At 48.2% G+C, this 18788-nt stretch overlaps 1 protein-coding gene across 8 annotated transcripts in view; it reads left to right on the top strand.

The window, feature by feature from the left end:
• PDPK1 (3-phosphoinositide dependent protein kinase 1) overlaps positions 1-18788 on the top strand; it is a 78241-nt gene that overhangs the window by 17498 nt on the left and 41955 nt on the right. For 2 of the 8 annotated variants that reach the window (XM_078440222.2, XM_060648174.3), the window contains exon 2: positions 16808-16876. The exons of 4 other annotated variants lie outside the window; for them this stretch is intronic. In XM_078440222.2, the coding sequence (XP_078296348.1) occupies positions 16871-16876 (6 nt within the window). In that variant the 5' untranslated portion in view covers positions 16808-16870. Of the gene's footprint in view, positions 1-15911; positions 16166-16807; positions 16877-18788 lie in introns of those variants that run through there. 2 more of the 8 variants (XM_060648170.3, XM_060648168.3) reach the window with 2 other exon arrangements.

The raw sequence follows: 18788 nt of genomic DNA, 5'->3' as shown, positions 1-18788 counted from the left end.
AAAATGGCATTTCATTATTTTTATCTTAATGGTATTTAATTTTTTTTTTTAAACGTTTATTTATTTTTGAGACAGAGACAGACAGAGAATGAACGGGGGAGGGGCAGAGAGAGGGAAACACAGAATTGGAAGCAGGCTCCAGGCTCTGAGCTGTCAGCCCAGAGCCTGACACGGGGCTCGAACTCACGGACCGCGAGATCGTGACCTGAGCTGAAGTCGGACTTAACCGACTGAGCCACCCAGGCGCCCCTATCTTAATGGTATTTAAAGTTGTATCTGTAAAGGGTACGTGTAATTATTTGGAGAATTCAAAGAATGAACACATAAACAGACTTGCATGTGTCCACCACCTTGCTTTAAACATAGGGTATTCACCAGGTTTTTGGAAGCCCTCTGAGTGGCCCTCCTGATTGTAATCTCATGCCCAGCGGTCCAGAGGTAACTGACATCCTGATGTTCATGTTAATCAAGTTAATGGTGTGTGAAGTATGCCTTTAGGCAGTTCCAAAGTGCAGGAAGCAAGCAAGTGCAGGAGCTTCTGTGTCCATGAAAAGATTCTGTATTTCATAACCTGTGGTGACGTATGTACAGCGTTAACAGTGAAGATACAGGTTAGTGAGATTCGGAGACCGTGTTGGCCGAGTCCTGCCATCTGCGAAGCCTGAAGGCTAGACTTCAGGTGGATGGCAGCCCCGACCTTGTGTCCCTCTACCTGCCTCTCCTGCTTCTTGCTCGGTGAGAGGCTCCAAGGGACTGAAGGACACAGTGGGAAGACAGATAAGTGGCCACCCTCAGGGATCACCCACTGAATGCTTCTCCCTTCCCTTTCTGCCCTTTCTTCACCCTATTCTGTGGAACAGTAGAAACGGTCGAAACAGTCGTACTCCGGTCTTTCTTGAGAGCCAGGCAGCTGACCACCTGGAGCTTCAGCTGGTTAGTGTGGTTCCACACTGGTTAGCACAAGCTGTGTTTTGCTTTGTGTCATGCTGCGCAAGAGCTTGGTGACCACTTGTCTTACGTGAGCCGGCTCCCTGTCTGCCTGAGGTTGAAGACCTGTGTGGCCTGCGGAGCATGTGGCACAGTGTGTGTTGTGAGCTCAGGACGACAGACACCTGGCCCCCAGAGTCCCCTCCTGCCACCTTAGGCAGCAGCCACGTGAGCCACGACACACCTCACAGAGTGCTTCCTGCACTTGTCTGTTACAGGCGCTCAGCAGCCCTCAAGAGGTGGGTGAATGTTATCAACCTCATTCTATTATTTAAAAATTTTTTTTTGAAAATAGCTTGCTTATTTATTTATTTATTTAAAAATAATGTTTGTTTATTTTTGAGGGGGGGAGTGTGAGCAGGGGAGGGGCAGAGAGAGAGGGAGACAGGATCCCAAGCCAGCTCTGCTGTCAGTGCAGAGCCTGACTTGGGGCTCAGACTCATGAACCTGAGCCGAAATCAAGAGTCAGACACTCAGATACTGAGCCACTCAGGCCCCCTGGTTTTTTGTTTTTTTTTTAATATTCGTTTTGAGAAAGAGAGGGAGAGGAGAAGTGCATGTGAGGGGAGGGACAGAGAGAGGAGAGAGAGAGAATCTCAAGCAAGGTCTGTGCTGTCAGCACAGAGCCCAACATGGGGCTGGATCCTCTGAACCATGAGATCATGACCTGAGCCAAAATCCACAGACACCTAACTATGCCACCTAGACACCCCAACCTCATTTTACAGAAGAGTAAATTATGGCTCAGAGTGTGTGGCTTACCCATGGTTATCCCTGGTTTCAGCTAAGTCACAGATCTAGAACTTGGGTCCACAATTTTGCTACTCCGCCACGGTTTGTTCCTCTTGGTGGAAGTAGGGGGTGGGGCGGCAGCAGTGGTTTCTGGGCCTGATTCTGGGCTTTGTGGAACCTCCTGGGGTGAGAGGACGTTTTTACAGTGAGCCTGGTTGATGCGAGAGCAGGGTTCCTTTGGGGATGAGCCGGCGGGGTTGGTGGCAGTTTCCCACCCCTGGTTATGCAGGGAGCTAGAGGGAGGTGTCCCCACTGTGTCCTGCATTGGCTGTGCCTGTCTCAGTGTGTTCCAGGGCTCCAGAGCACACTCTGCCCAGGCGGCATTTAAAGACCACTTAGCTTTTTGAGTTTGGGATCCTCTCCCAAGGAAAAGTTGCCGGCTGGAGCCTTAAACCACATGGCTGCCTCTTGACCATATAAGAGCCTGATTTTATTTTTATTTAAAAAAAATGGTTTTTTTAATGTTTTTATTTTATTTTTGAGAGAGAGAGAGACATAGTGAGAGCAGGGGAGGGGCAGAGAGAGAGAGAATCTGAAGCAGGCTCCAGTCAGCGCAGAGCCCGACCTGGGGCTTGAAGTCACAGACTGCAAGATCATGACCTGAGCCGAAGTCAGACGCCCAACTGACTGAGCCACCCAGGCACCCCAGAAGGGCCTGATTTTGATCTTGGTTTCTCTCACAGTGTGTTTGGGGGCTCAACCTCCCTGTATCATTTTGTTTGCCTCAGAGTCAGAATCGGACCTTCTAGTACAGTGTATATTTAATTCAGTTTTACTCAGATACATAAACCACACATTTGGAAAGGGGATGGGCTTCATTTTTGTCTCCAAAGGCTTATTTTATGATCTGATGGCCCTTGGAATGGAAACCTCTCCTCTGTTATTTAATTGTAGAAGTGTTTTTAGTGCACTCCCTCTGAGTTGGCTGGTGTGCTTTGTGTAGATTAACTCATTAAATCCTCACAGCAAGCCTGGGAGGTCTGGTCTCCTTATTCCTAGCTGTGAGGTAGAGTCTGAGCCACAGAGAGGAGACGTAACTTGTTCAAGGTAAGACAGCCAATGAGGAGCAGGGCTGGGATCCGAACCTGCAGAGTGAGAGTTCTAACCGTTTCGTGCTAATTCTTCACTCGTGCTTGTAGCTTTTGTCTGTCTGTCCGAGGCCGAGACTAGTTCACAGGCAAAAGGTGTAGGCAGTTTAGTAACTAACGATTAAGCTTTCCGATATTTATTCCTGTGATATCAAGGAATTAGATTCTTCCTCAGTGTGTTTGTAGAGATGTAAGAAACCCTTTAAGAGCCAAGGCATTCTTAAAGAACCTAGTTGTGATTGCTCAGAGAGGGAGTGTGTAGTCCCCCTGCTGTGAATCTGGTGCAGAGCCATGGCCTTCCCCTCAAGGGCAAAGACTTTCTCATCACACCAACCCTGAGTGTAGCCTCAGACTCCCCAAGCTCCTTCTTTGTGAAATCCTTGTTTAATTTGCATTTTATCCTTCCTGAAGAGATAAGATGGGGAGAAATTTCTGGAGGGATCTGAGGAATGGCAGCCATTCATTCCTCTTCCTGCAGATCCCACTCCTCTGCCTCCTGGCATCCACGCAGGTGCTGTCTCCTTTTCTCCTAGTCCCCAGGGTTCAGGTAGGATTGGGCTCTTGGTAGGTGCTCAGTGAATGTCTGTTAGCGGGATGAGTGGATAAATCACTCCGCATTGTGAAATGTTTTAAAGCACATTTTCAAACAAAAAGAAGAAAAATCATGTCTCCCATCCTAGTTCTTCGAAGCACTCTGAGCAAGAAAGCTGCTCTGCAGCCGTGCCTTATCCCCTGTGTAGACGCAGGAGCCCTGGGAGTAGCTGTGGCTTCTCCCCAGAGGCTGGCAGGAGCCTCCTGTGGCCTGGTGAGCTCGCTCACTCCTGCCTGCACTTTCCCACCTGCCCAGTAGGGTACTGTCTTGCCACCAGGTGATAACTGACCGTGAGATGTGCTTTAAAAATATGTGGCTCTGTGTTTTAAAAATCAGCTTCCAGGGGTGCCTGCCTGGCTCAGTTGGTGGAGCATGTAATTCTTGATCTTGAGGTTGCGAATTCAGGCCCCATGTTAGGTGTAGAGGGTACTTAAAAATAAAATCTTTAAAAAAAAAAGCTTTCATCTACCTGGCAGTTGGTTTCCTAAGGGTTAGTGAAGCTGTCTTGTCTGGTGCATGAGACTTGGTGGGAGGTGGGAAAGAAATCTGTGGGTCATTTGTTTTCCTTTGCCATGAGTTTATTTGTGTTTTAGTCCCTGTGTTAAAAATGTTTGTTATATTTAGTGGTTTTCAACGGTGGATACTGGGTATTTTGATGTTGATATTTTCCTTAACTCTTAGTGGGTGACCAGTGTACTGTGCATTTCAGTTGAGCCTTAATATGTTTTTGGTGGATATGAAAATGTAACTTGATCTCAAATTAATTCTCCCTTGAAAGTTTCTACTTCTGAGAGGGGACTGTCGAACTCGATGCTCATGGGGTCAAAGAAGTTGAAACTCTTTTAAGTTTTTATTTACAAATTGTGTGAAACAAGTTGAAGTCCACAGAAAATGCCCAGTTCACAAATGGACTGTATTCTTACAAGTTCAGTTGGAATCAACTGTATAAGACTCAGGCTTGTCTTCCTGTCAGAGCCACTCCTGCGAAGGGCTGGTTGTGGTCCCTGCTCCGAGAGGTGAGGTGAGGTGAGCACAGCAGGTGGCACTTGTACGTAGATTCTCCCTCCACACCGATGTAGACAGAAAGAGATTCTTGCTGAGGGGGGAGGGGGGACATGGTGATACCCTATTCCAGAGGCTCCAAAGATGCCGGATGTCAGTGGCACTGATTTCCCATAGCCAAGTTCGATCGAGAACAGCCATCTTTCCTTGTTCTTGTGAGAGCTGTGCCCCGGACACATCTCCCACATTTCTCAGCAGTGAAGCAGGTACAGAACCTTGTCCTGGCCAGACACACGGGAGGAAGGAGAGAGAAACATACAGGGGGATCTCCTTCTGGGGGGGGGGCATTGATGGGGTGCCGTACCGGGAAGTGGGGGAGGAAGGGTGAGGGCTGGAGACGGCCGGGGCGGGGGGCTGCTGACGGGAAAGGAGCAGCCTTGGCCAGCCGGGGGTGGGGGGAAGGACAGCTGCTGGTGTGAAGCTGGCGACCGTCCTCGGGTGTGAGGGGCTTGGATTTGGGGTATGGGCACGTGTGTGTAGGAAAGGCGAGCAGTCGTAACTCTCGTGGTGACGTGGTGGCTGCAGGGCCAGGCAGAGGGTCATGTTCTTGAGAACTTCTCTTGTGCTCAGCTCCATTTTATTAGGTGGGATGGAGATGGTGGACAGTCATAACTAGGGTTTTGTTGCTTTAAATATGTTCAGGGGCGCCTGGGTGGCTCAGTCGGTTAAGCGGCCGACTTCAGCTCAGGTCATGATCTCTCGGTCCATGAGTTCGAGCCCCGCATCAGGCTCTGGGCTGACAGCTCTGAGCCTGGAGCCTGTTTCAGATTCTGTGTCTCCCTCTCTCTGACCCTCCCCTGCTCATGCTCTGTCTCTCTCTGTCTCAAAAATAAATGAAAGGTTAAAAAAAAAAATTAAAAAATATGTTCAGAGATTTCAATTTCAGAAGCTATTGAGTAACCCAAACTATTTACTTACCACAATTTTGGGTCATCAGGTGGGTGGCAAGCTGACTGGGTTGTGCTGAGAGGGAATGAGTCACCCGCAGGTCCTGGGTCACTTGGGATCCCTGGGGGCTGTGCTGCTTCCACAGTGCACAGGGCAGGCAGGCTGCAAAGGGCACCTTGGGACGAGACCCCACCCCGCGGGGCCGCCAGTCGGCAAGTGTCCTCCAGATTGTGGCCGACAGTCTCAGTGCCGTTTACGTTGCTTAAGTACCACCTCAAGATGTTTTTAAAAAAAATCAGCTCTTTCGAATAAACATTTGGACTTCTCACACTTGGAAGAAGGCTTTTCTCTTAGGTTTTTCACTGTGCAATTGATGCTTAAATGCTTTAAAGAGTAATGTTGTGGCTGTCTTTCTTAACTCCAGAAGTAAAATTATTTGTTAAAACATACGCACGCCAGTGAGTTACGGCTATGGCAAGAGAAAGCACGGGCATTCACTTGACCCTACAAACCTCTCCGTCACGGAGGGGCCCTGAGAGCTGGTCTTGCACTGAGGTGCTCTGTTAGCCTGCAGTGGCCGAGGCAGGAAGGAAATTACAGAATTCCACAAAGGGGGAAGGTTGCCCCTGACAGGTTTCTGTGTCATGGTGCCCATAATTGCCGGAGCAGAGAAAACCACCAGGGCAGCAATGGCCTGGTGGCCACCATCTTGGAGCCCAGGCCTGGTGATAGGAGGGAATAAATAGCCCTGGCTAGGCTAGTGTCACACTCTGGTTCAGGACATGCTTGGGCCCTTATGGCCAGCCCCGTTTCTCAGGATCCCACTCCTGTGGTTTGAGGCACCCAGAGGGTACCAGAAGTGATCCCAGAAGGGACGTTTCAGGGCCATTGAGGTCCCTGCCTGACACTGAGGAGTTCTGTCTGGAGATGGCCCATACTGTGGGTCACACTAGACTGTTGAGTCTAGAGATGCTCTTGTCTTAGGACCTTTGCACTGGCCAGTCCTCTGCTGGGAAGGCTCTCCCAGATTTCTTTAGGGCTTTCCCCTTCTTGCATCTTTGCTTAGGTGTCACTTTCCCATTCAGGGTTTCTGTGTTTGAATTTGCACATCCCACAACTACTCACATCAAATACAACTACCACAAACTACTCTGTTTCCTTCCTGGCTGTATTTTTCTCATGGTAATTATCACCATCTGACACTGTGATGCTTACTTGTTGTTTGCATTTTGGGGTATCCGTGTGCCATATCAGAATGTCGCTTTCTTAAGGGTATAGGCTTAGCCTCGTTCTTTGTTGTGCCTCCAGTGTCTAGAGCAGTACGTGGCACGTAGCAGGTACTCCGTGAACCTGTGCTGATGAAGTGGATAAAGCAGTGTGCACCCGAGGGTGCTGCATTTGACTGAAATCATTGAAGCTGCTGTGAGGCCCTGCCGTTTGACTTAAAGCATGTGACGTTGTGACGGCCAAGCAGGTGTGTGTGTTTGTGTGTGTATGTGTCTGTCTGTCTCGTGGCATCTGTTATTGCTGTCTCACAAATCCAGAGTCCTTTCTCTGCTTCATTTGGATGTTGAATCTGCTGTATTTTGAATCTGAAACATTAGGGGAAAGTGAAACTTTAAAATGTGCGATGCATGTTTAGCTATTACATTTTATTTTCTTCACGTGAATATTTCCTTCCCTGCCGAGCAGCACCATCTAAGCTGCCATCACTGTCCCCTGAACAGTGCTGCAACCCTCCACTGGAGGCCACTCCCAGCACCTGAGGGTACTCTCTTCATCAAGCCTCTTGCCCACTCATGCTTCAGCCCCACAGTAGCCAGAAGTCTGCTTTGTACCCCTAGTACTTGTCTGCTCTGTCCTGGCCACCTCACAGCTTTAGCCAGCCGCTTTTGTAAATGACATCAGGCCTGTTGCCTGTTTGGATGTCACTTCCTAAGGGCAGGGATCATGTCTGCCGATGGCCGTGTCCCTGGACCCTTGCTAGGACAGTGGTAATGTTTATTGAGTAATTGGGTTAATAATGTAGTTTATTTCGTTTAAGAAACTCTGATGAGCAAAATGAGTGTGTAATATTCCTATGAAGTGACAGAGAACCTGTGGTTTGGGAGAGTAGGATGTGCTTACGAGAGTATGCCCAATGACCTGAGTTGTCTGCACAGGGTGGGTTCAAGGTCTTGTTGTTCCCCTTACCCTCCCAGGACTGTGGGCAGGAGTTGCTGGATGTGCTTTAGGCTGCAGCAAAAGACAGAATCAACCTGCTGCACTGGGAGGAGGTGAAGGGGCTGCAGAGGCTGGGGTGGGGAGAACATTGGGGTTCCGGGAGTTCGAGGTAGAGGGGGTGGTGGTTTTAAGCAGGTGTTGCCCGCTGGTTTGTGTGTAGGCACTTGGCGTCCTCTCCCTGTCCCCTCTCAGCCTGGCCCCGGGGCCACTCCCCAACCTCCTGCATCTCCAGAGCAAGCACTCTGTTTCTCTCTCTTTACTGTGGCAAAGCCTTCTACCTCAATACCTGCCAAGCCAGAGCAGGCCTGGCTCAGCTCAGGCTCCAGAGCATTCTGCACCTGTCCAGAGCTTGGTGACGGTTTTAGCTAGCCGCCAACAACAAAGTAAGACAACTAGCTAATTTATATTAATTTATACTAACGTGTGTGTGTCTCTAAAGGAGAGGCTTATTAACTCCTTCAAACCTCTCATTGGAATTGTGCTTTGGGGCAGGGTGAACTTGCCAGTAAAGGTAAGAGTATCAGGTGCATTAGTGTTTACAGGTGGGAAAAACCTGGGCTCAACTTTTATCTTGTAACAGGTTCTGTGACATGTATACAGAACACAGTGTTTGTCTACCAAGACCTCAGTCCCAGACCACCTGCAGGTACAGTGCTAAGAATACTGTGTGTGGGGTTATCTTAAGTCTTAATTCCCCTTTACCTGTTGTCTCTGGGGGCTCCTTCCAAGAGAGGTGATTCCCTGCGGGAACAGTCACTCCGGGACACACTGAGAGGCTGCAGGTCTAGCGTGCTCAGCTGCTTCTCCCCTCATGTGCCAGTTCCGGCTGGATGTGTCTCATTTTGCATTGGCTTGCTTTACCGTGGAATAAACAGGGTGTTCTTTACAGCAATCAAAGTGGGCTCCTAGCTGTGTTTTTCATCCAGCTCCAAGTTGAGAGTTTGCTTCATTAGTTTAAAAAAAACATCTTAAATCAGAGAAATTATTGAGTATAATCTTACAGCAAGCGAAATGTCAAAGGCTGGCATTTGGAAACAGCATTGTCAAGCAGAGTTCCAGCCAAAACCTGCGTGTTGGCCCGCTGAGCCTAGAGCCATGGAGAAACCGAGTAAGAAAGCCAGGGCTTGCGCCCCTGTGGTGCCCAGGCCCGGGCCCTGCTGCTGCTGTTGGAGTGGCTGACTCCTTCCCGAGAGCACGCGCTGTGCAGAGACATTTCACGTTTGGCCATCTCTGCCGGCTTGATGTTCTTACCCTCTTGGGAGTTGAATGTGGGTCTGGCCGCTAAGGGAGTGGGGTATTAGCTCCCCCCATTAGGGGTGTGCCCACTCCCTTCTGACTGTCTCCTCCCGCTCCTGCGGCAGCCACTTGCCCCGCTTCCCTGCACTGTGCTGGGCTCTGGAGGGCTGGCAGCACATTTGTGGGGTGCTTTCTTCTGCTCCAGTCTGATCCTTCTCAGTGTGAATCCACACCGTGGTTGGGAGAAAGCCTCGTCAGCACTGCCATGTATACTGTTTAGGTCATGGGAGTTTCGTATTGTTTCCCAAACACGGCATTAGGGTTTTTTTGGTTTTTTTGTTTTTAACGTTTATTTATTTTGAGAGAAAAAGAGAGCATGGTACATGCAGGAAGGGCAGAGAGAGAGAGAGAGAGAGAAACTAGCTCAAGCAGGCTCCATGCTCAGTGCAGAGCCTGACCCAGGGCTTGATCCCACGACTGGTGAGATCATGACCTAAGCTGAAGTCGAGTCTTACACTCAGCTGACAGCCAGGCACCCTGCATTAGGGTTTTTTAACATGTCTTTTTCAACCTGGGGATACCTGTCACTCTCCCTGATCCCAGCTTCCTGTGCTCATACTTCCCTCTCACTCCTGCTCTAAGCGGTGGCTGCAGGACCTTGTTGCACACAGGGCCTGCACTAGCGCTGAGTGCTTTCAGGGTGGTCACTGAACACTTGGTGAGGTTCTTCCTGGGAAAGGGAGCATTGAGTCTTATCAGAATAGAGCAGGACTTGTCACCCAGGAACTGTTGACACTCAGACCTGATTATTCTTTGTTGTGTTCTGTCCTCTTCGTTGTGGGATGTTTATAGCATCTCTGCACCTACCTACTAGATGCCAGTACCACTTTTCTCCCTCTCCCAGTTATGGCATCACAAATGCCTCCAGGCATTGCTAGGGGTCCCTCGGGGCACAGAATCATCCTAGTTGAGAACCACTGGGATGGAATATGTATCAGTGGCCCCAGACTTCCTAAAGACTGGGAGCTCATGGTGGTGGGCTCCCTTCTGGCGGGCTGTGCTTAAGTATGGCCCTGGCAACTCCTAGAATGAGCCCCACTGGGGCAGCCACGGGATCGAGGCCGTTGCCCGTTCTCCCTTTCACTTCTTGTGGCTAGGAAACATGCATTCATTTCCTAGAACATCTGGGCCGACCAGGTGTTTTTGACGCTGGGTTGCTGCAGTATCAGGCTTGAAGTCCCCTACATCAAGCGTGTGGCATGGAGTGACACATCTCACGTTGAAATTCTGCAGGGAAAGTGGCTGCTCTGCAGGTCCCATCTCTGGAGCTGTTTTCTGTCCAGATCGTGTCTCACTCTGCCACCCCCAGCAAACACCACCAGTAACATCAAACACACACACCTCCGGACTTTCAGATCTGTTCTCATGGCACCTGCTGTCTCCTCTCGCACCTGCTCAGGTGGCCTGGGGATTTTCGGTGGCACCTAATATCCTCACATGCGGATGGATGGCGGAGAGGAAGTGAGCAGGTTTCATCCGGCATGGTGCTCTACTTCCTCCCTCAGCAGTGCCTGGCCAGGTCTGTCATGGGGTCTGTAGGGTCAGGCCCCTGTCTGTCAAGACAGCCCATCAGCTTGCAGCACGCTGCACGGGTTAGCCAGCAGCCTGCCACAGAGCCTCACAGCGGATGAAGGTGCGTGCCAAGGGCTGCCAAGTCGGGTGGGGCCTGCCCCTGGGGATGGCCTGGCTGAGTGGGGTCTGATACAAACTCATGCTTTCCAGGGGATGACAGTGCCCTCCTTTGAGGATCTGTTCTGGAAGCTTTTTTTTTTTTTTTAAATTTTTTTTTTTCAACATTTATTTATTTTTGGGACAGAGAGAGACAGAGCATGAACGGGGGAGGGGCAGAGAGAGAGGGAGACACAGAATCGGAAACAGGCTCCAGGCTCTGAGCCATCAGCCCAGAGCCTGACGCGGGGCTCGAACTCACGGACCGCGAGATCGTGACCTGGCTGAAGTTGGACGCCCAACCGACTGCGCCACCCAGGCGCCCCTGGAAGCTTTTTTAACAATCACAGAAACCACTCTGATGAAAGTTCTCAGGAACACATGCTTGTAACCAGAGTCTTGTCTGACTTAACCTGGTAGTTGTTTTGGGGGGACTGCTGTCCACGGGCTGGATGTTTGCTGAGTTTGCCCTCAGGAAGTCTGAGCTGAAGAGTGCTCTTCTTGGTAAGTGCTCTGCAGCCAGCCTCCCAGGGTCTTTGATATCGGGGTCCTTTGTCCCCAGCATAGCTAGTTTGATGGGGAACTGTCACACCCAGGTCTTCAGTGCCCCTTATTTTTTGTGGTCGTGGGCACCTGCTGCCTGAGCTGCCCGCCCTCCCAGGCTTCGCCGCTGACCCTTCGGAAACTCTTCACTGACCTTGGGTGTTGTTTTACCGCACCTCCCAGGGTGAAGGTTCTGCCTACTGGGAAGAAGCCCTGGGCTATCCCCCGGCCGTGTTCCAAACCACGTGACAGATGTGTCTGTGCCTTTGCCAGAAATGTCATTGAGTCCAGAAGGTGTTGGTATACAATTACATTTTTCCAGGTCCATGAATCAGCCTGTCATATTTTGTTCTTCACGAATGTCATGTTTGAGGAGTGCCTGGGTGGCTGCATCGGTTAAGCGTCCCACTTTGGCTCGGGTCATGATCTCGCGGTTTGTGAGCTCAAGCCCGGCATCAGGCTCTGTGCTGACAGCTCAGAGTCTGGATTCTCTTTCAGATTCTGTGTCTCCCTTTCTGTCTCTGCCCCTCCCCTGCTTGCACTCTGTCTCTGTCTCTCAAAAATAAACATTAAAAAAAAAATAATGTTTGAGATTTTAGTCACTGTTTCACTTGTCAGTTTTGAATTAAAAGCACTGTTTGCCACTGTCTTGGGCGTGTCTCCTGTTGTTTCCTTGAGTCTTGCTTGACAGGAGCCTGGGCACACAGGTGAATTTAGGTGAAGCCACGTTGATCTGATTGACACACTTTCTGGGACAGGTGCAGGGGTGGGGCGGCCATGACAGAGACAGGCGGAAGTCCCCGCTCCCCTGCCCCATAGGGCAGTGGTGGCTGCTCAGCAGACCTGTGGCCGGATCAGTTCACAGCGCTGCTGTGATGCCCAGGGCTCTGCTGTTTGAAGTGCTAGCTCCTTCCCACTTCCGTCCCTTTCGTGTGCCCCTTAGGTCACGCAGTCTGGCTGCTCCTCTGTACCAGGCCTGAGGGTCTGCACCCAGGATGACCCAAGGAGCATGTGACCTTGGTTGTGTCCGGGAGTCCCATGAATCCCCAGGGCTCCGTGTGCACAGCCCTCACTCGCAGTATCGCTGGCCCGGCTTGTGAGGACAGTCCGGGCCTGTCCTAGTTCTCGATAGGCCTTAGCATGGTGACCATGATTCTTCCCCACGAACTGCCCCTGAGGACAGAGAAGTTCCTGCTAATCTCCAAGGGAAGCTACTGGATTTGATATGCTTCTGTTATATGCTTTGCTCATAGGGACAAACCGTTAAGGGGCTGACTGAACCCCAGAGCTTGGTCCAGTCGTTGGTACTTCTTGTGAGATGGAGTATTTATGAAATGTGTAAAGCACACTCGGCTTACTGTCAAGCTGTGGAGCGTTGAAAACAGCAAGTCGCCATAAATAAATGGTGCTACCAGTCTAGCTAGAGGACCTATACTGCTGGTCCCATTTGTACCATGTACTACATTAAAAAATCCATTTCTCGGAGCGCCTGGGTGGCTCGGTTGGTTAAGCATCTGACTTTTTTTGTGTTTTGAGAGGGAGAGAGCGCTTACGAGAAGTGCAGAGAGAGGGAATACTAGGCAGGCTCTGCACCATCAGTGCAGAGCTGATGTAGGGCTTGCACTCACAAACCATGAGATCATGACCTAAGTGGGAGTCAGACGCTAACCCGACTGAGCCACCCAGGCTCCCCAAGCGTCTGACTCTTGATGTCGGCTCAGGTCACGATCTCTTGGTTCATGAGATTGAACCCTGCATTGGGCCCTGCACTGACAGCATGGAGCCTGCTTGGGATTGTCTCTCTCCCTCTCTCTGTCTCAAAATAAATAATATTTAAAGAAGAAGTAAGCTCTACTTGCCCAACGTGGGGCTTGAATTCATGAACAGCAGTTATGTATTCCACCAACTGAGTCAGCCAGGCATCCCAATGGTTAGCTTTTTTTTTTTTTCTTTTTTAACCAGTCAAGTATTTTTAATTTTTTAAAATGTTTATCTATCTTGGAGAGAGAGGGAGAGACAGAGCATAAGCAGGGGAGGGGCAGAGAGAGAGGGAGACATAGAGCCAAAGTCAGACCGACTGAGCCACCCAGGCACCCTACCAATAAAAGATTTTTTTAAGACTTTTTTTTTTTTTTTTTTTAATGTTTATTTGTTTTTGAGATACAGAGACAGAGTGTGAGCAGGGGAGGGGCACAGAGAGAGAGAGGGAGAGGGAGAGATAGAATATGAAGCAGGCTCCATGGTCCAAGCTGTCAGCACAGAGCCTGATGCGGGGCTCGAACTCATGAACCGTGAGATAATGACCTGAGCTGAAGTTGGATGCTTAACTGACTGAGCCACCCTGGTGCCCCTAAAGTGTTTTTTAATTAAGGCATGGGCATTGTGTTTTTAGACATAACGCTACTACCACTTAATATATTGTCTCCAGTAGAGTGTAACTATAACTTTTATATGTACCGGGAAACCAAAAAGTTTGAATCTCTTTATCGTGATATTCGCTCCACTGCAGTGGTCCGAACCTGAACCTTCAACATCCTAAGGTAGGCCTGCACCTTGCCTGCAGTTCTAATGCTCAACAGACCTGTACGTGAAAGAAGCCTGCCTCCTCCCTGCTATGGTGCAGCCCCGGCGGTGATGGGGCCTCCTTGTCTGGGAGCTGGGGTCTGGTGTGTGTGTGTGTCTGACCTGGACTGAGCCAGCCTTCCTGGGGCTGGTCTGCTGCATAGAGAGGGGCTCATGCGGCCCTGTGGGGCCTGCCCAGGCTCCTGCCTCTTCTTGCCATCTGCTCTTCCCTTCTCTGTATCTGTGCTCATTATGTCTGGGGTGCAGGACGTCCTGTCTAGTCTGGTTTTTGACTTTATGTGTTTGGTGCATTTCAAAAGGAGCTTCTCCTTCAGCTGTCTTCTTGTGGTGGCTGAGCTGTCATCCGCTGCGAAGTCTTGGTTACTGTGCCCACCTGTCCGTCCTGTCTGTGGCGTACTTTCTCTAGGATTGTGGCTTCTTCATAGTTCCCTGTCTCCCTTCGCTGTTTAAAAGGAGAGGAAATGTTTATCTGTCCTTTATGAACAAACATAATACAAGAAACAGAGCTCTCTATGGCCACGCTGCTCCCTTAGTTATTCAGATATATGAAATTAAGTGTTCAATCGTATGCATCCTGCTTTTATAGTTATAGCATTGATACACTTATCACCTGTGTGTATCCTTACAGGCTCATGTTTTTTCCCAGTTTGGGAATATTCTGATTTCCTGTACTTATCTCTTTTTAGGGTTTACAGGGTCACAGCTTGGCTAGTGACAGTCCCTCCAGGCCAGCTTCCCCCCCACCTTACTACCACAGACACATGTGAGGACCTCCTTTTCAGACATAGCAAGGTATTCCAGTACCATATATATGTTTTTTAATGTTTATATTTATTTATTTATTTTTGAGACAGCACAAGCAGGGCAGGGGCAGAGAGAGAGAGTGAGACACAGAATCCGAAGCAGGCTCCAGTCTCTGAGCTGTCAGCACAGAGCCCGACGCAGGGCTTGAACTCACAAACCACGAGACCATGACCTGAGCCAAAGTTGGACGCTTAACTGACTGAGCCACCCAGGTGCCCCAGATTCCAGTACCATATTGATTGATTCTCTTTTTTCTGTTCTAAGATATGGAGTTAAGTGCTGTCCTGAGTTCTTTTAACGGGGAGTACTACTAGAAATAAATCTGGGTGCTCTGGGTTTGTTTTGTGGTATTCTACAACAGTCTGGTGGTGGAGAGGCTAATGATGTCACTGCTAGAACACTTTAGAGCCAGAGAAAGAGAATTCTTTTTATGGTTGTGGGTAAACTTGGTTGTTTTTCTGAAACTCTCTAATCCTTTCGTAATGCCTACCTAAGTTTTTAACTATTTTTACTCCCTTCTCCTTAGTATTTCTTTGTATCTCATTGACAGCTGTTCTGTCATTGCTTTCTTGCTGGATTACCAAATTGCTTTCCAAAAGCATTATAACCTCATCGTGGGCTCACTAGTGCCAGCTGCAGTTACAGGAGTGCTCTTGTTTTGGCCTGGCCTGGCCAGCACTTGCTGTTTGTGTGTGTTGTAAATATATTTAATCATTGTTATTACCTGTTTTTTCATCTTCCAACCTCTCCCCTAATTAAAAACGTACAGTGCTATCTTTGGTTGCTTTCATTTGTCTTTGAATACTACATGTATTTACATCTCTTGGTTCCTTGAGTTTTCTTGGTGATTAGTAGATTTGATGACTAATAGTCTTGATGATTAATAGATTTGAATGAGTTCTTGTGTATAAATAAATGCAGTCATATGTAATACAACTGCTTAAAATTTTTTTTTAACGTTTATTTATTTTTGAGAGAGAGAGAGAGATAGAGCATGAGTGGGGGAGTAGAGCAGAGAGAGAAGAAGACACAGAATCCAAAGCAGGTTCCAAGCTCCGAGCTGTCAGCACAGACCCCGACGCAAGGCTTGAACTCACAGACTGCGAGATCATGACCTGAGCTGAAGTCTGACGTTTAACCGACTGAGCCACCCAGGCGCCCCTGTAATACAACTGTTTTTAACAACTTATTGAGATATAATTCATATACCATACAATCACCTTTTTAAATAATTCAGTGGGTTTTAGTGTATTCACAAGGTTACACAGCTATCATCACTATCTAGTTCCAGAATGTTTGGGTTTTTTTTTAACGTTTATTTATTATTGAGAGACAGAGAGACACAGAGCATGAGCAGGGGAGAGGGCAGAGTGAGAGGGGGAGACACAGAATCCGAAGCCATCAGCACAGAGCCCGATGCGGAGCTCAAACTCACAAACTGCAAGATCATGACCTGAACTGAAGTTGGTTGCCCAGCCAACTGAACCACCCAGGTGCCCCTAGTTCCAGAATGTTTTTGTCACAGAGCCTTTAGCAGCCACTCTCTGTTGCCCCCCCCCGCCATCCCTGACGACCACTTATCTGCTTTCTGTCTATGGATATGATCGTTCTGGACATTTCATGGAAATGGAATCCCACAGTATGTGGCCTTTTGTGTCTGGCCTTTTTCACTTGGCATCATGGTTTTCATGTTCATTTTTGTTGTAGCATGTGTCAGCTCTTCCTCTTTATGACTGAGTAATACTCCATATTTTTAAAAAAGTTTATTAGAGAGAGAACACGCATGAGCAGGGGAGGGGCAGAAGGAGAGGGAGAGAGAAAATTCCAAGTAGGCTCTGCACTGACAGTGTCACTGTCAGTGCAGAGCCCATCTTGTGGCTCAGACTCACGAACCAAGAGATCATGACCTGAGCTGAAGTCCGATGCTTAACCAACTGAGCTACCCAGAAGCCCCAATACTCCGTTTTATGGCTAGACTACATTTTGTTCATCCATTTATCCATTGGTGAACATCTGGATTGTTTTCACCTTTGGTTGTTAAGAATCATGCTGCTGTGAACATTTTTGTTCAAGTTTTGTGTGGACATAGGTTTCCATTTCTCTCGAGTACACGCCTAGGAGTGGAATTGCTTGGTTATATGGCTCCTGTTTCCTTTTGAGGAACTGTCAAACTGTCTGCCAGATTTCTCTCTGCACCGTTTTCTATTCCCACTAGCAGTGTGTGAGGGTCCCAATTTCTCCACATCCTCACCAACATTTGTTCTGATCTTTTTAATTCTAGCCACCCTAGTGGGTATGAAGAGGAATCTCACTCTGTCTTTGATTTGCATTTCCGTAATCACTAATGATGGTGAGCATCTTTTCATGTGCTTATTGGCCATTTGTATATCTTTTTGGAGAAATGTTATTTGGATCCCTTATCTGTTAACTGTGTGTGTGTGTGTGTGTGTGTGTGTGTGTGTGTGTGTGTGCGCGCGCGCGCGCGCGTGCAGTTGCATTTTAATCAAGTCGTAGGAGTTCTTTATGTAGTCTGGATACAAGCCCCTACCAGATACATGATTTGCAAATATTTCCTTCCATTCTATGAGTTGTCTTTTCACTTTCTTGATGGTGCTTTTGAAGCACAAAAGTTTTTAATTTTGATGAAGTCTCTTTGATCTGCTTTTGTTGCTATTGTTGCTTGTGCTTTTGGTCACATATCTAAGAAACCACTGCCAAGGTCAGGAAGGTTTACTGGTATGTCTTCTAATAAGAGTTCTATACTTTCAGTTCTTATATGTAGATCTTGGCACATCTGAGTTAATTTTGTATATGATATAAGAAAGACATTCAGCTTCATTCTTTTTGTATGTGGCTATGCATATGTCCCAGCACCGTTTGTTGAAAAGTCTGTACTTCCCCACTGAAGGGTCTTGGCACCCTTGTTGAAGATCACTGGGCTGTAGATGTCTAGGCATGCTTCTGAACTCCATCCCACCCATCTCTGTCTGTCCTGTGCCAGGACCACGCTGCCTTGATTACTGTAGCTTTGTAGTAAGTTTTGAAATCAGATGGTGTGAGGTGGTCATCTAGCATTGTTCCTTTTTTGAGATTGTTTAGGTATTCTGGGTTCCTTGAATTGCCACATGAATTTTAGGATCAGCTTGTCAATTTCTGCAAGGAAGCCACCTACTATTTTAATAGGGACTGCATTGAATAATTTTTTAAAAAAATTTTAACGTTTATTATTGAGAGACAGAGACAGAGCGTGAGCATGGGAGAGGCAGAGAGAGGGAGAGACACAGAATCTGAAGCAAGCTCCAGTCTCTGAGCTGTCAGCACAGCTCAATGTGGGGCTCGAATTCACGAACCAAGAGATCATGACCTGAGCTGAAATCTGTCACTTAACGGATTCCGTCACTTAACCATCCAGGTGCCCCGACATTGAATAATTTTTAAAATCTGTTAAATTTTTGAATTTGTTTAGATAATTTAAAAACAGAACACTTTAACTGGTTTGGAGGTAAGTTTGGTGTGGAGTGTGCAATTGGGCTCAAAATAAGATATTTTCTAAATTGTGTTTTGTTTTTTAATGTTTATTTTTGAGAGAGCAGGAGAGTGAGCAGGGAAGGGGCAGAAAAGAGAGGGAGACAGAGAATCTCAAGCAGGCTCCATGCTGCCAGTGCAGAGCCTGATACATGGCTCGATCCTATGAACCCTGGGATCATGACCTGAGCTGAAATCAAGAGTTGGGACACTCAGTGAACTGAGCCACTGAGGTGCCCCAGATATTTTCCAAATTGTTAACCAATTATTCAACTTCTGTATTTTTGAGAAGCTTATATATTTATTTTTATCAACTGTAAATTGTTTTTTGTAGTTGATGGTTCTTGGACTCTTCTTTCCACGAGGTTATGCTTCCATGTTCTAGGACTGCTAGGTTAAAATTCTATTCATTTGTGGGATGCAGTGTTAAAGCTGTCTATTTGTTCAAGTCCTAATTGAATGCCTTCTGTATGAGGTGCGGGTGGGTGAGTAGGCAGGGAATTCTGGGATGGGGACACTGTGGTCAGAGAGTTTGGACTGACTTCCTCTGTGGATGGGTTGGCTGCAGGTGTTGTTTAGGCTTGGCAGTGATGGGAAGGCCAACTGGCTTCAGTGGTGTGTGTGTGGCGGGGGGTCGTTCGACATTCACTCCACCCTGAGGGAGGGGGATGATGGTGGACAGGTGCTGGATGGTGGGGTTGGTGGGCATGCAGGTCAAGGGTGGGGGCTGGGATCTG

Source organism: Panthera onca, chromosome E3, assembly GCF_046562875.1.
Source record: "Panthera onca isolate mPanOnc1 chromosome E3, mPanOnc1 haplotype 2, whole genome shotgun sequence".
Lineage (NCBI taxonomy): Eukaryota > Metazoa > Chordata > Mammalia > Carnivora > Felidae > Panthera > Panthera onca.
The sequence above is the reverse complement of the archived record's forward strand: the minus strand, read 5'-3'. Positions and strand labels throughout refer to the sequence as shown.